Here is a 13,892-nt window from a genome sequence, read left to right on the forward strand (position 1 = left end):
GAAGTCTGCAGCAATTAACCACACCCTTTTGAACATAAGCCTGGATTCTAATTCCAGGAAGATGGTACTTTGGGACACTTGTCCACCATCTTTTCAGTCTGCAGGCTTTCCAAATAAAGTCGCTATTTCTTATGCCAGCAACTGGTCTCTTGATTTATTAGCCTGTTGTGTAGTGAGCAGCATGACCTTGGACTTGGTAACAGTCTGAAGACACAGAACAGACAAGTAGCAGGATAGCCTTTCAAATGGTCCCTTGATTCAAACCCCTAATCTTGGGACTTCCCTGGTGGCTGGGTGGTGGAGAATCTGCCTGCCAGTGCATGAGACGTGGATCTGATCCCTGATCCAGGAAGATCCCATATGCTGCAGAGCAACTGAGCTCGTGCACCACAACTACTGAGCCTGCCCTCTAAAGCCTGTGCTCTGCGAAAAGAGAAGCCACCACAATGAGAAGCCCGAGCAATGCAACGAGAGCGTGGCCCTCGATCACCACAACCAGAGAAACGGTCTTACAGCACAACCGAAGATAAAAACAAATAAAAATTTAAAACAACAACAATCTTGTCAGCAGGGCCTCCTGTAGGGACTGAAATGATTCCCCTAGGTTTGGGCTGCAATGCAGGAAGCTCTCAGGTCCTCAGGGGCATCTGGGAAGAAAGAAAAGAACACGCTCACATGCACACACTCACACTCAGATACCCATCCACAGACACACACCAATAGCACACACATGCACTCTCACCCCATTTATTCACATACACACACGCACACACATATACACACGTCATCCCACTCATCTCTAAACCACAACTGAACTCTGGAGATTCCCCTGACCCCTCGGGGACAGGCATGTGCCCAGCACAATGCGGGTCAAAGTAGGAGTTCAGACACTGTTTAAAGAAAGGAATTAAGGGTCAAAAAAGTTTTCTAAAGTCTAGTTATGTGCTGTGATAGCTGCCCTGTCCACAGCAGTACTGGCGACCCAGACTCAGTCTTCAAGCATGAAGTAACATCCCCCCCTCACCAGGACCTGGGGTTGCACTCCCAGGCACTAGCCCCATCAAGGAAATGACTAACCCCCTTAACAAGGGCAGAATCATCCAAGACTTCTCCCGGAAACCTGGCCCCTCTAATGGCCATGCTGCCCAGCAAGAAGAGGGTCACCGCAACCCAGGCCAGTGATTTTGTCCAAACCCAGGTGCCTTACCTACGAAAGAGCTAATGCCACCTGCTTTGTCAGAATCCTGTGAGACAGGAGTGGGAAACACTCAGGACAGCACCCAGTGGGCTGTGAGTGCTCAGTAATTGTTAGTTTCACAAAATAGAAAATGTATTGCCCAAGAATGAACACTAACGTAAACCATGGACTCCAGGTGATTGTGATGTGCAGCTTCATTGATTATAACAAATGTACCCCTCTAGTGGGAATGTCGATAGCAAAGAAGGTCATGCCTGCCTGGGGGCAGAAGGGAATTCTCTGCACCTTCCTCTCAATTTTGCTATAAACCTGAAACTGTGATAAAGAATAAAGTTTTTTTTCTACTTATGTCCTAGAATTCCTCTCAGGAAGAGTGTTATTAGGGGTTAAGAGGGCAGCATCTAAGCTATTAGGGACAAAAGACAAGGCCAATGCCCCCAGCCCCCTGGGGCACCGTCAGGCGGCCATGAAAATAGTGAAAGCGTTAGTCACTCAGTGTCTGAGTCTTTATGACCCCATGGACTGTAGCCCGCCAGGCTCTTCTGTCCATGGAATTCTCCCAGCAAGAATACTGGAGTGGGTTGCCATTCTCTTCTCCAGGGGAATCTTCCCCACCCAGGGACTGAACCTGGGTCTCCCACACCGCAGGCACATTCGTTGCTGTCTGAACCACCAGGGAAGCCCTCAGGTGGCCATATTTGGTCACTAACTGGTGGAAGTGTCAGCTTGGGCTGAGCTTGGGTGTGAGACAAAAGGAGAGACCTTCACTTTCCGGGTGATAGAACCCTCAGCCCTGCCCAGGAGGAGACCCAGTTTGGACCTGGGGAAGGCAAAGATCCGTGACTGACTCTTCACATGACCGTCCCTGAGCTGTTTTCTAAACTGGGAGCAGGAAGCAACTGGTCAGCTCATCAGAGAAGATTGAGGAGGGACTAGAAGGCCAGGAGAGAAGTCTGGTGTTGGTAAGGAGAAGGCTGGGGGGAACGCCAACTGTATGAGTGTGGATTTGCCGCTTGCTGGGCCAAGGAACCCTCTCTTCAGTCTGGAATCACCTAGAGCAGTACTTTCCAGGAGCTATATAATGCATGCCACCCATGTAACTTTAAATTTCCTAATAGCCACATTTTAAAAACAGAAACAGGTGAAATTAATGATCTATTTAACACAATATATCCAAAATATTATTATTTCAATAAGTACTCATATAAAAGTTACTGAGATATTTTACAATTTTTTTCAAGCTAAGTTTTAAAAACTCCATGTATGTTTTACATTTAACAGCACATTAAGTGTAAAATGAAGCTGCATTCAGACTGGTCCTGTTTCCAGGGTTCACGAGCCACAAGTGGGCCCCCACATGGCCCTTCAAGAGTTGGACTTAACCGGGGGAAGGTGGGTGGGTACAGAGGAGAACAAAGGCCACCCAGAGAGGCCCGGGTTCCTCCAGATGACCCAGCCTCAAGGCAGAGCTGCACGGGAGCTGAGTGCCTGGGGTAGGGTACAGAGGTGTGGAGCCATGTGACTTAGTTCAGGGGACACCGAGCTGTGCCCTGTCAACTCTCTCTGTGTTTCTTCTCCAGGATCTCAAGTACAAGCCACCCACTCTCTCCCAGTTGGTAGGAGAGATCTTCTCACATCCATAGGAAGGACTTGAAGTCCAAGGAAGACTTGCTGCTGGGTGAACACAGAGGTTTTCCTGAAGATGGCCCTTATATGAATTACATTCGCTTTTTTGTATATGTGTGGTCCCATGGGATCTTAGTTCTCCAACCAGGGATCAAACACGTGCCCCCTGCATTGGTGCATTGGTGTACTGGAAGTGCAGAGTCTTAACCGGTGGACTGTCAGGGAAATCCCTACATTAGATTTTTTAAAAATAAAAGGGCAGACTCCCAGACACACCTGTGTGGTTCTCCCAGAGAGGGGCCAGGTCTGAACTGATTTCCACACCACACATCTGACGGTCTTTACTTCATCTGAAATGTCCACACCACCCTCCATGCCAGGGGACTCCTACTGCCACACTCAGGACATAGCACCTTGGGTGCACCTGTGCCTGGCCATCCTCCCTTCTGCCTGGGTCCCTGGCTCTTTAGGGGCATCTTCCGAACCCTGGCAGGCTGTGAACTCTCTGACAGTGGGCACCAGGCCTGGCCCTTCTTGGCTTCCTTCTCGAGACCAGGCTACACTTAATCCTCCCCACAAGTAAGTCTGCAGTTGGCCTGCCCAGGGAAGGGGAGCCAGGGACTCTGGCCTGTAACTCCCTCCCTAAGCAAAGCTGCCTCCCCTCATCCCATCCCATCCTCTGCAGGATCCCAGAGGAGAGGGAAGGAGCGGAAGGCAGGATGGGGAAGGCAGATGCTCTGCCAGCAAAGAAGAACTGAGCAGGAGTCCCTGGCAAGGGACGTAGTTCGGGGGGACTATGAGAGGAAATGTGACAAGAAGAAAGCCTGGCGGGACTTTCCTGGTGGTCCAGTGGTTAAGAACCCGCCTTCCAGTGTAGGGGACATGGGAAACTGAGACCCCACATGCCTAGTGCCAGCTAAGCCCATACACCACAACTACTGAGCCCATGTGCCTAGAGCCCGTGCCCCAGCAACAAGGGAAGCCACCACAGTGAGAAGTCCCCGTGCCGCGACGATCAGCAGCCTCCACTCACCACAACTAGAGAAAGCCTGCAAGCACAAAGCAATGAAGACCCCGCGCAGCCAAAAATAATAAATTAAAAAAATACTTTTTAAAAATAAATTTTAAAACAAGATCCAGCGCAGCCAAAAAGAAGAAGAAAACAGCCTGGCGGGTTGGGGGGTGGGGCGCGGGCGGGATGGTTGGAGGGTAGTAAAGCATAGTAGGCTCCAGGAATTTTTACCACCAGTCTCAAGATCGAGAGTTTCCAATACCCCATAAGGGTCCCTCGCGTCACTTCCCAGTACCCAACCCTGGGTGCGGGGAGGCGAAGAGATGATCGAGGAAACGCAGATCTCACGAAAACCCCGTGCAATCTAGGTGGTCAGAGCCACAGCAGGCCCAGGTCTGCCTCCTTTTCCAGGTGTCAAGAACGGCAGACTTCATTCACTGAGGAAGGGTGAGGGGGCATGATTCCCAACATGTACATATATAACCAGTAGCTCCCAGATAAGGAAAGCAAGAAAGAGCACATTTATTTGACTCTCAATCAAATTAAATCCCGTGCCAGTTACCCCTCCAGCTGCTCAGAAATCCGACCTTGGGTGTGACAGGGCCTCCAGCGATCCCTGGGGTTCCCTCTAGGTCAGAGTTCTCTTTAGCACCAGAGCTACCGGGAACTCCGTTGAACCAGATCAACCATCTGCCCTGGATACCATGGAGACACCTATTTCCCCAGAAGATGTGAGCCTTTCCTGGTGGGAGAGTCTGCTGCTTGCATGCCAAGTTCGGAGCCCTGGGGAATCTTAATCAAGGCTGAGGGTCCCCAAGTGTCCCACACAGCCATGCCCTTGCCACATTCCGAGCTCATGCCTGAGAGATGCCCACGTCTGCCTCATTCTGAGGAGCTTGCTCGCTCTTTCTCCCTTCTTTGCTGAGAACCTGGCATAATCTACTTAGTGACTAATAACATAACATTTACCGTCACATATATTCTCTTTAAATCCCCTCAAAAACTTAAGAGAAAAGGTATGATTCTATCCTTCTGTACAGATGGGAAAAAATGGAGGCTGGGAGCCTGAGTCATGCAGGCAGGAAGAGGCAGAGGTGACACTCAGATTCAGGTAGCCCATGCTCCATGTCCTGCCAGGACTCAAAACTACGAGCGCGGTAATAAATCAGCCAGTATTGTCAGCAGGCACAGATGTCACTTTCAGACAAACTCATTCTGGCTCCATCAGTACTCCACAAGCTCTCCGGGCTGGAAGCAATCTCCACACTGGACAGTGAGCTCTTATAGGCCTCTCCTTGGAAATGTCCCCAGCAGGGAGCACAGAGCTATGGACTTTAGACCTGGCAAAGGTCTTAGAAATTCCTGAGTCCTCCTTCTAGGGGATACAATGGAATCCCTGAGAGGTGAGCAGGGCCTAGAAACTTGGTAGTAACCAAGAACTTGGTGTCCTACCTGCCCCAGGCTTGGCCTCTGAACTGCAGCCTGCCCAGAGCGAAGCTTGTGTGTGTTTGTGGCAATAACTGTTTACAGTGAACTGGACATCAGGTCCCTGCAATAAGAGCTGGAGCTTATCTAGGGCCACCGTCCCTGCCTTGCACCAGCAGGCCAGACCCAGCAGCTCCCCATGAAACCCAGGGTTGGACCTCTGAGAAGAACTTTTCTCAATGCTTCACCCCAGAACTCTCTAAAAGGGCAGCAGAGGCTACAGCCTGGAGCCAGGGGTCAGTCATCCCTACCACTGAGTACCTGTGAGACAGGCCGGGACCTGGGACCCTTTGCTGAAGTGCTTGCACCTGGACAAATGTATCCTCAAGCAACAAAACACAAAGAAACTGCAAGGAACTAAAAATAACTGTGTAAAAAATAATAAAATAACTGAATGCAAGTACAACTGGGGCAAATTACGGACAACAAGATACAAAAAGACTGAAAACCTAACTGCCACTTCTGAAGAGCCGGGAGCAAAAGCAGGGTAGTGCTCAAGGCCCCGGCACCCATCACCAAAGAAGTGGGCAAACCGCCTAAGCCTCCCATCTGGCCCAACCCCTGGATATGCCGCTACCCTCTGTCCACATAAAGAACCAACTCACCCTTCCTCGGGGAGCAAAGAAGAGAACTTGTTGCTTGTTTTTGCTCTCCCATGCTGTAGCAGGGGCCACAATAAAGCTTTGCCTGGATTTTTCATCTGGCTTCTTATCAATTTCTACTGAGGGCCAAGAACCCTGATCAGTAACACCTACAATGCCTGTTTGTTTGACAATCACTGAGCACCCACTATGTGCAGGCACCTATTGTGCATACACAGAAAAGGAGACAGGCATGTACCCTGCTCTTTTGAACTCACAGTCTAGCAGGGACATAACTAGGGAACAGGAAGAGCCAGACCATGGGCATGCCACCTGTGCCATCACACAGAGTCCCGTACTTAGGAGAGCCCTGTGCTTGGCTTTGCTGTCACTGTCTTGAAATTCTGAACTGTTCTGGAACAGAGCCTCACACTGTCATTTTGCACTGGGCTCAGCAGTTTATGTAGCCAGTTCAAGGAACAGGCAAGCAAAATCCACTGGCTAATGCCAGATAGAGGAAGTCGGGGCACAGGGTAAACTCCCCGCTGAGTTCTAGAGAATGAGTGGGAGACGCCAAACAGAGAAGTAGAGGGAAGAAAAGGGAAGGGACCACATGTACAGACCCTGAGATAAGAAAGTTCAGGTGCTTCATAGAACACTGTAGAATGTGGAGCATGGTGATAACACCATGAGGCGAAAGGGGAATTCGGACCAAGAAAAGTCAAGAAATCTTGATGGAGAACAAAACAGGAGTGAGTGCTATTGGACATGAAGGCTTTTTGTAAAACTCCAATAATTGAGAGATTGTGGCTTGGGGATAAATAGACCAGTGAAACAGAACAGAATCCAAAAATTAACCCACGCATAAATGGAAATACAATGATGATATAGAAGGCAGGACAAATCAGGTATTAATCAACAAATGTTGCTGGGACAATTGGCTATCCACAAAGGGAAAAATATTAGAGCCCTGTCTCACACCACACACACAGAATTCCAAGTGGTTTAAAGACCTAAATGTGAAAAGGCAAAGCTTTAAAACTTTGGGGGAAAAAAGAAACAGAATCTTTATAAACCGGAGGCAAAGAAACAATTTCTTCTTTATAACATAGAAAGGATGGAAAAGATCAGCTGGACCACATTGCTACTTTGAAATTTCATATTACAAAATATACATGCCCACTGAGAAGGCCAGTTCTGACTCACTTTCTCTCCCCAAACCCCTTTCAAGCAGAGCCATGTCTCTGAGTATAGAGGTTCCCAGGTGGGGGAAGGTTGTGTTCTTAGCTTCTCAGACTGGCATGGGTGTGAGACTGCGACATTAGTAAATATGGAATCAAAAAACCTATCAAGTACACCTAGCTTTTCCTCCTCTGGGGCTTTCCATGTTCTGGACTCTCATCTTGCCCCATAGTGGACTCTTTCCCACCCTCTAAGCATCAACTGGGATGTCACCTCCTCAGAGGCCTTCTGAAGCCCTTGTCACTCTCTCATGTCACCTTATTCTTTCTTGGCACCTGTCAAAATCTGTCATCTTATTTGTTTATTGTCTCTCTCCCCCCCACTAGACTCCAAGGAGCCGAGCATCAAGAGACATAAACCGGCAGCCCTTGGGACTAGCACACGTTTTATTTGGCTTGCACAGTGTTTTCCCCAAAATTAAATTTATTGGCAATCTTTAGAAATCAAGAGATTTTATATAAACATCTGAATGTCCAAGTTGTCATGAAGACGATCTAGCACAACAGGGTAGAGGTGTCTGGCGGTGCAGCCTCTGGTTTTCACCCCCTGGCCCCTACCACACCCCATTACATCACACTTGGCTGGCTGCACTCCTTTATCTTACCTGTCTGACCTCTGGCCGCCTTTAGAGTCTAAAACCTCGCTATGTCCCCTTGCAATTATGAACATTTCAATTAATAAGCTGAAGATGCAAGCAAGGCTGACCTTTTTTTGGTCCTTTTTTGGTCCCCGGGTGGTGGGGAGTTGGAGGCGGTGGGATGCAGGGCTCTTAGATCTCTGACAGGATCCAACCTGGGCCCCCCTGCATTGAGAACAGTGCAGTCTTAACCACTAGACCTCAAGGGAAGTCCCAGGTTGACTGTTTTGAAGGCAATAATTCAACTAAGCTCTGGGAAAGGTCAACCCCACACAATTTGTATGACACCAAGGACCCCCTTCTAAGTGCGTGAATTCTTCTTGGCCCTCAGAACCAACGTTACTCTCCCTTGAACTCCTGCTGATGATCTTGACATTCTTTCCTTGGACGATCTAAATGGTAAGCTTAAAGTAGATTAATCCATTTTTAGATTAGATTCATCTAAATGATAAATTAATCTAAGTAATAAGGTTTTGGTTACACTACTGTACATTGATTAACGTGCAGCCCTAAATCCGTCAAGGAGTGAATCTGTAAAGTAGGGAATTGGGTGGGTTCATACATAGCGAGAATTTGTCGTGTTTGGGACTGTCAGCATCTAAATCCTCTCTAAGATGTGCCAAATCTACCTCACGAAAAGACCCGCCCGGCAACAGGGTCAAGAAGGCAGAACCCTCCAGATCATAGTACGCAGGCGTGACCGAAACCTCCGCCAGTTGTCTGCGCCGCTGTCACCCTCCTCCAGCACTGCGCAGGCGCTTAGACAGACCAACCTTTCCCTCCCCCTTCCATCTCTCCCCTAGTCGAGAGGACGGCCTCCCGCAGCACACAGTTCCTGCGCAAGCGCCGTCCCGCGTCCCCGCCCGAAGGCCAATTGGAAGCGGCGGCGGCTGGGCGCAGGGGGCACAACGCCGTGGGTGGGGCCTGGACGTGAGGGCAGCGCGCTGGCGTCACAGGGGCGGCTATATAAGTGAATACAGGCGCCGCCCCTCCTCCCCAGTCACTGAGCCGCCGCCGAGGACTCAGCAGCCTCCCCCTTGAGCCCCCTCGCTTCCCGACGCTCCGTCCCCCCTGCCCGCCTTCTCCCGCCGCCGCCTTCCGCAGGCCGTTTCCACCGAGGAAAAGGAATCGTATCGTATGTCCGCTATCCAGAACCTCCACTCTTTCGGTAAGTCCCAGAAAGTCCCGAGGGGAGGAAGGCCCCGGTGGGGCGCTCCGGCCCTCAAACAGGGCCAAGAAAGCTGCTAAACGTTGTAGGTCTTCGTAAACTCGGGCGGAGGGGAACTGTCTTGGCCCGCGGGCTGTGGGGCCGCGGCCTGGGCCTTAGAGTTGGCCCCTGAGCGCGACCGGAAGGAGCGGGCGAGAGGTCAGCCCTTGGGCGGGCTTCGCGTCTCGGGTGGCGCATTTACTAATGGCTCCCGGGCCTCTTCGGGCCACACCCGCCCCTCCCGCCACCCATGCGTCACGTCCGGTACGTCACCGCCGTTGTCACGGTGTCGGGAGGGAGAGGCGGCGCCAGGCCTAAATGACACCCGCGCGCGCCAATGGGGCGGGAAGTGTGGCCCCGCCTTAGAGCTCGCGTTCCGGCCGGTTGCATCAGCTGGGTGGGGCGCCGCCGGCCTGCCCTGGCTCCCCCGACACGTGATCTGCTTCCCAGGGCGGGCCTGGGGCAGGAAGCCCAGGCTGGGAAAGCTGGCCGTCCCGGACTGACCTGTTCGAGGAGAGCCAACAAAGAACATGTCTGATCCGACCAAGCCCTGACGATTTCAGTATCAGTTTCTGCACGCAGAAGAGATCCAGTGGAAGGGTGGCAGTGGCATCTGAGCTCAACATCACTAAACGAGCTTGACCTTTCTTCCCAGACCCCTTTGCTGATGCAAGTAAGGGTGATGATCTGCTTCCTGCTGGCACTGAGGATTATATCCATATAAGAATTCAACAGAGAAACGGCAGGAAGACCCTTACCACTGTCCAAGGGATCGCTGATGATTACGATAAAAAGAAACTAGTGAAGGCGTTTAAGAAGGTAGGTTTTTTAATGAGATTTGAGGAAAGTCGTATTTACCCTGCCTCCATGGAGCTGCTGAATTGTATTACTTACTGAAAAGGGTTATTACTGGCATTCAAACTGTTGCTTGGCCTAATTTGTTTGACTTGTGGTGTTCTTGCAGAAATTTGCCTGCAATGGTACTGTAATTGAGCATCCAGAATATGGAGAAGTGATTCAGCTACAGGGTGACCAGCGCAAGAACATATGCCAGTTCCTGGTAGAGGTGAGTTCTGTTGCTTTTTGTTGCTACATTTGTGCCTCTTCCCTGGCTAACTAATCTCAGATCTGCCTGGTCTGTTTTTATAAGGCTGCGCCAAACAGTTTTTGAAGTTTGTAGTGTATTTCTGGAAAGGAGGGATTTGTCCACCTAAAAGTTTACTAGCTTGGATCTAGTTTAAGGCTGTTGTGCACATAGACACTAAAACAGGCTGTCTGGTTGGCTATTCTTAAGTGACAAAATCTTATTACACCACTGATGATAAACTGAGTGTACCCTGAGTTCAGTGCACCTTGGCTCTGGGACTTTTCTTGGCCAAGTGTAGAAGTAGGAAGAGAGGATTGTTGTCATCCGAAACGGAGGCTCCCTTTAACTCTGCTCCCTCTTAAACTGCCCTTTTTTCCTTTGCAGATTGGACTGGCTAAGGACGACCAGCTGAAGGTTCATGGGTTTTAAGTGCTTTTGGCTCACTGAAGCTTAAGTGAGGATTTCCTTGCAATGAGTAGAATTTCCCTTCTGTCCCTTGTCACAAGTTTAAAAACCTCACAGCTTGTATAATGTAACCACTTGGGGTCTGCTTTTAACCTGGACTAGTGTAACTCCTTCATGCAATAAACGGAAAAGAGCCATGCTGTCTAGTCTTGAAGTCCCTCATTTAAACAGAGGTCAAGCAGTAGGCGCCTGGCAGTGTCGAGCCTGAAACAAAGCAGTAACAGTGATGTTTCAGCCAAGTCCAGAGCCCCAGGGTCACAGATGGCTATGTCTGGCCGGAAGCTCCTCGGCAGTCCCTCTGCAAAGTTCCCTGCCCTGAGAACATGTCACCACCTGAACAGTCCTCGATGAAGCGGAGAGTGGAGGATGGGTGAGGCAGCTGTACTGCTGGAGGGTGCCTTCGGTGGTCAGGGAAGGATCCTGTGACGTCTCCAACGTGACTGGGTGGGCAGGGCTTAGAGCATCCACCCTCCAGTGAGGTGACAGGACATCTGGCTTGCCACCAAGGTCTTCATGACCAGACCTGTCCTAGCTAATCGACATCCAAACTAGAATGTGAGGCCAACCTTCTATCCGTTAAACTTTTGACAAGGGAACAAATTTCAAACCAATGTTATCAGTCACGTAGCTGTAGAGCTTGCAACTTAACTAGCAACAGCTGCCCAATGCCTTGTGAAGTAAACTGGTTTTTTGGTTTTTTCCCCCTCTTCAGTTTTAATGTTATGTAATGTATTTAAACCCTTATTTAAATAAAACTTGTTTTCAGAAACATTTGATTTGCAGATTCTGTTTAATATATAATCAATCACGTGCATGTGGAGGAACCACGGAAATGGCAATAGAGGATACATCTGGACCCACAGCTCCTTAACTGGGCCCTGACCCTCTTGGCCAAGAAAAAGTAGTGAGCTTGTCCCTCCAAGCACACTCCCAGCCCGCTTTGTTAGCCGTTGTGTAAGCATTTGCTCAGTGCTCTGTTGTCTCAGTGTCCTGAAAAGACCTGCTGAGAAGGGTCATGAAAAGTCAACACTTGTCTACTTAGTCACCAGACCATCTGTTAGCCTCCGGGATGTGTGATGAGTTGGTGTAGAGGCCACCTCGGAACCATGACAGTGAATGTGTCTGTGGAACCAACGTGACTTGGGTGGATCTCAGGAGATAACAGCATAATCGCATCTATTTGATGCTTAAGAAAAATGAGATGTGGAAATCTACAAGGCTAGTAGGTGCTAACATGTTTTCTAGGACCCAGGGCTCCACTCCTCTTCCCATCAGATGACCTAAATGTTTTACAGAGGTTGCCTGTTTGGTATATGCAAGGAATTATGGGACTCAAGATTCAGGCTAGTCAGACAGACACCCTGTGCTCGAATGCTGACCCCAGATAGGAATGTGAGACTGGCATACAGCCATGCAGCTTCTGACACAAGGCAGAGGTCCAGGCCACCAGTAGCTTGGCGGAAGAGCTGCAGCATCTCAGGATTCAGAAATCTTTCTCACCACCCTCATCCAGGCCCTATAAGGCTGGGGAAGGCTCCATAAAGGTGTCAACTGAAGCAGGGCGTTCCAGGCAAGGAGGGGTCAAGACCCAGATGTGACAACCCAATGTGTGTGAGGAAGCCATGGTAGGACCATTTAACTGGAACAACGCCTGTGCATAGACCCTGATGCAATACTTAACTATATGCCAGGCTGGTGCTAAGTGACTCATTTAACAGTGGGGACTCAGTCCCATGGTGGAAAAGAGGGAATTGGAGAAGAGGGCTGGGTGGAAGGTTGTGGAGTATGAGCTGAGTGGCCTGAGCCACAAGCCAAGACTTTTTGATACTAATATGCAAAGAATCAGAGTAAAGAGTGTCTCCCAGGGATCTTGCTGGTGTTCCAGTAAATAGTCCCTCCCACTGTAGGGAGCACAAGTTGATCCCCTTTCAGGGAACTAAGATCCTGCATGCTGTGTGGCCCAGCCCCAAAAGTGAGTGATTAACAAGATGGTTAATGAAATTTATGGCCAAAAAGTCTCCCAGCTCTGCTCCTTGGTTCCTCTCTCCCACCCCCAGTTACTTCTCTGCCTCCTCTTTCCCATCTCTCCCATCTCCTGCCCACTCCCAGGCATCAGCCCCCAGTGCCTACCCTCTGAAACAGGGACAAAGACTGCAGACTGGTCAGCTAAAATGAAAGCCTGTTGTATTTTAAATCTATAAATAGGTCAAAGAAACCCAGTATATTCCAGAACAAACATTGTATCAGAAGGTTCTCGATTTGACCTTCCTTGTTTACCAACCTGGGTAGTTCCTCCTCGTGGCATCAGGGTCAAAAACTTTACTATTAATCTGAAAAAGAATGTATGTATAACTGAACCACTATACTGTGCACCTGAAACTTACACATGGAAAATCAACTACAATAAAAGCTTTTTTTAAAAGGAATTAAAATTTTAAATCTATATAGGAAAAGAATCTGAAAAAGGTTGAATATATGTATATGTGTAACTGAATCACTATGCTCTATACCTGAAACGAGCACAACATTGGCAATCAACTATACTCCAATAAGCTTCCCTGGTGGTGCAGAGGTTAAGGCGTCTGCCTGCAATGTGGGAGACCTGGGTTCGATCCCTGGGTCAGCAAGATCCCCTGAAGAAGGAAATAGAACCCACTCCAGTATTCTTGCCTGAAGAATCCCATGGACGGATGAGCTTGGTGGGCTACAGTCCACGGGTCGCAAAGAGTCGGACACGACTCCAATAAGGTATTTTTTTTAAAGGAAACAACAGAAACAACACTTTACTACTACTGACTGTTCACCATTACTTTGAAATTAAGAGCTCCCTGATTAGTTTTTAGCTTTTAAGGAGATAAGACATTATTTCAAAATTAGCTCATAACCTGAGGCTTTGGCAGTTTCTGCTCTTATCTCCAATTTAGATTGATAAAATGCATTGTTCTTGGGAGAACCTATTGAAAATTCAGATTCTAAGCTTCTCCCAGGATAGTTTGGCTATATTGGGTATTGGCTAAACAGTGCCCAGGTCCCAGCTACTTTTCAAGGGCCTAAAAAAGAGGCCTAAGAACTGAAGGGAAATGTATTATCTCCTAAACTTGACTCCAAAACTGCAAAATCATGATTAACTGTTTAACACTATAGAAGGTAACATCGTCAGTACCTACAATGTAATTCCTCTGTGGGCTTCCCAGGTGGCGCTAGTGGTAAAGAATCTGCCTGCCAATGCAGGTAGATGTAAGAGATGAGGGCTCAGTCCCTGGGTCAGGAAGATCCCCCTGGAAGAGCGCACAGCAACCCACTCCAGGATCCTTGCCTGGAGAATCCCATGGGCAGAGGAGACTGGCAGGCT

The 13,892-nt window shown here is 49.1% G+C and overlaps 1 protein-coding gene across 1 annotated transcript; it reads left to right on the forward strand.

Moving 5' to 3' along the window:
* Positions 1-8,762: 8,762 nt before the first annotated feature.
* On the forward strand, positions 8,763-11,311 carry EIF1 (eukaryotic translation initiation factor 1). The gene is made up of 4 exons (XM_052657279.1): positions 8,763-8,949; positions 9,644-9,807; positions 9,953-10,054; positions 10,460-11,311. Exons 1-4 carry the CDS (start codon positions 8,919-8,921, stop codon positions 10,502-10,504), a joined length of 342 nt encoding a protein of 113 aa, XP_052513239.1. The 5' UTR covers positions 8,763-8,918; the 3' UTR covers positions 10,505-11,311.
* Positions 11,312-13,892: the final 2,581 nt, after the last annotated feature.

This window comes from Budorcas taxicolor, chromosome 19 (genome assembly GCF_023091745.1).
Source record: "Budorcas taxicolor isolate Tak-1 chromosome 19, Takin1.1, whole genome shotgun sequence".
In the NCBI taxonomy this organism is placed as follows: Eukaryota; Metazoa; Chordata; class Mammalia; order Artiodactyla; family Bovidae; genus Budorcas; species Budorcas taxicolor.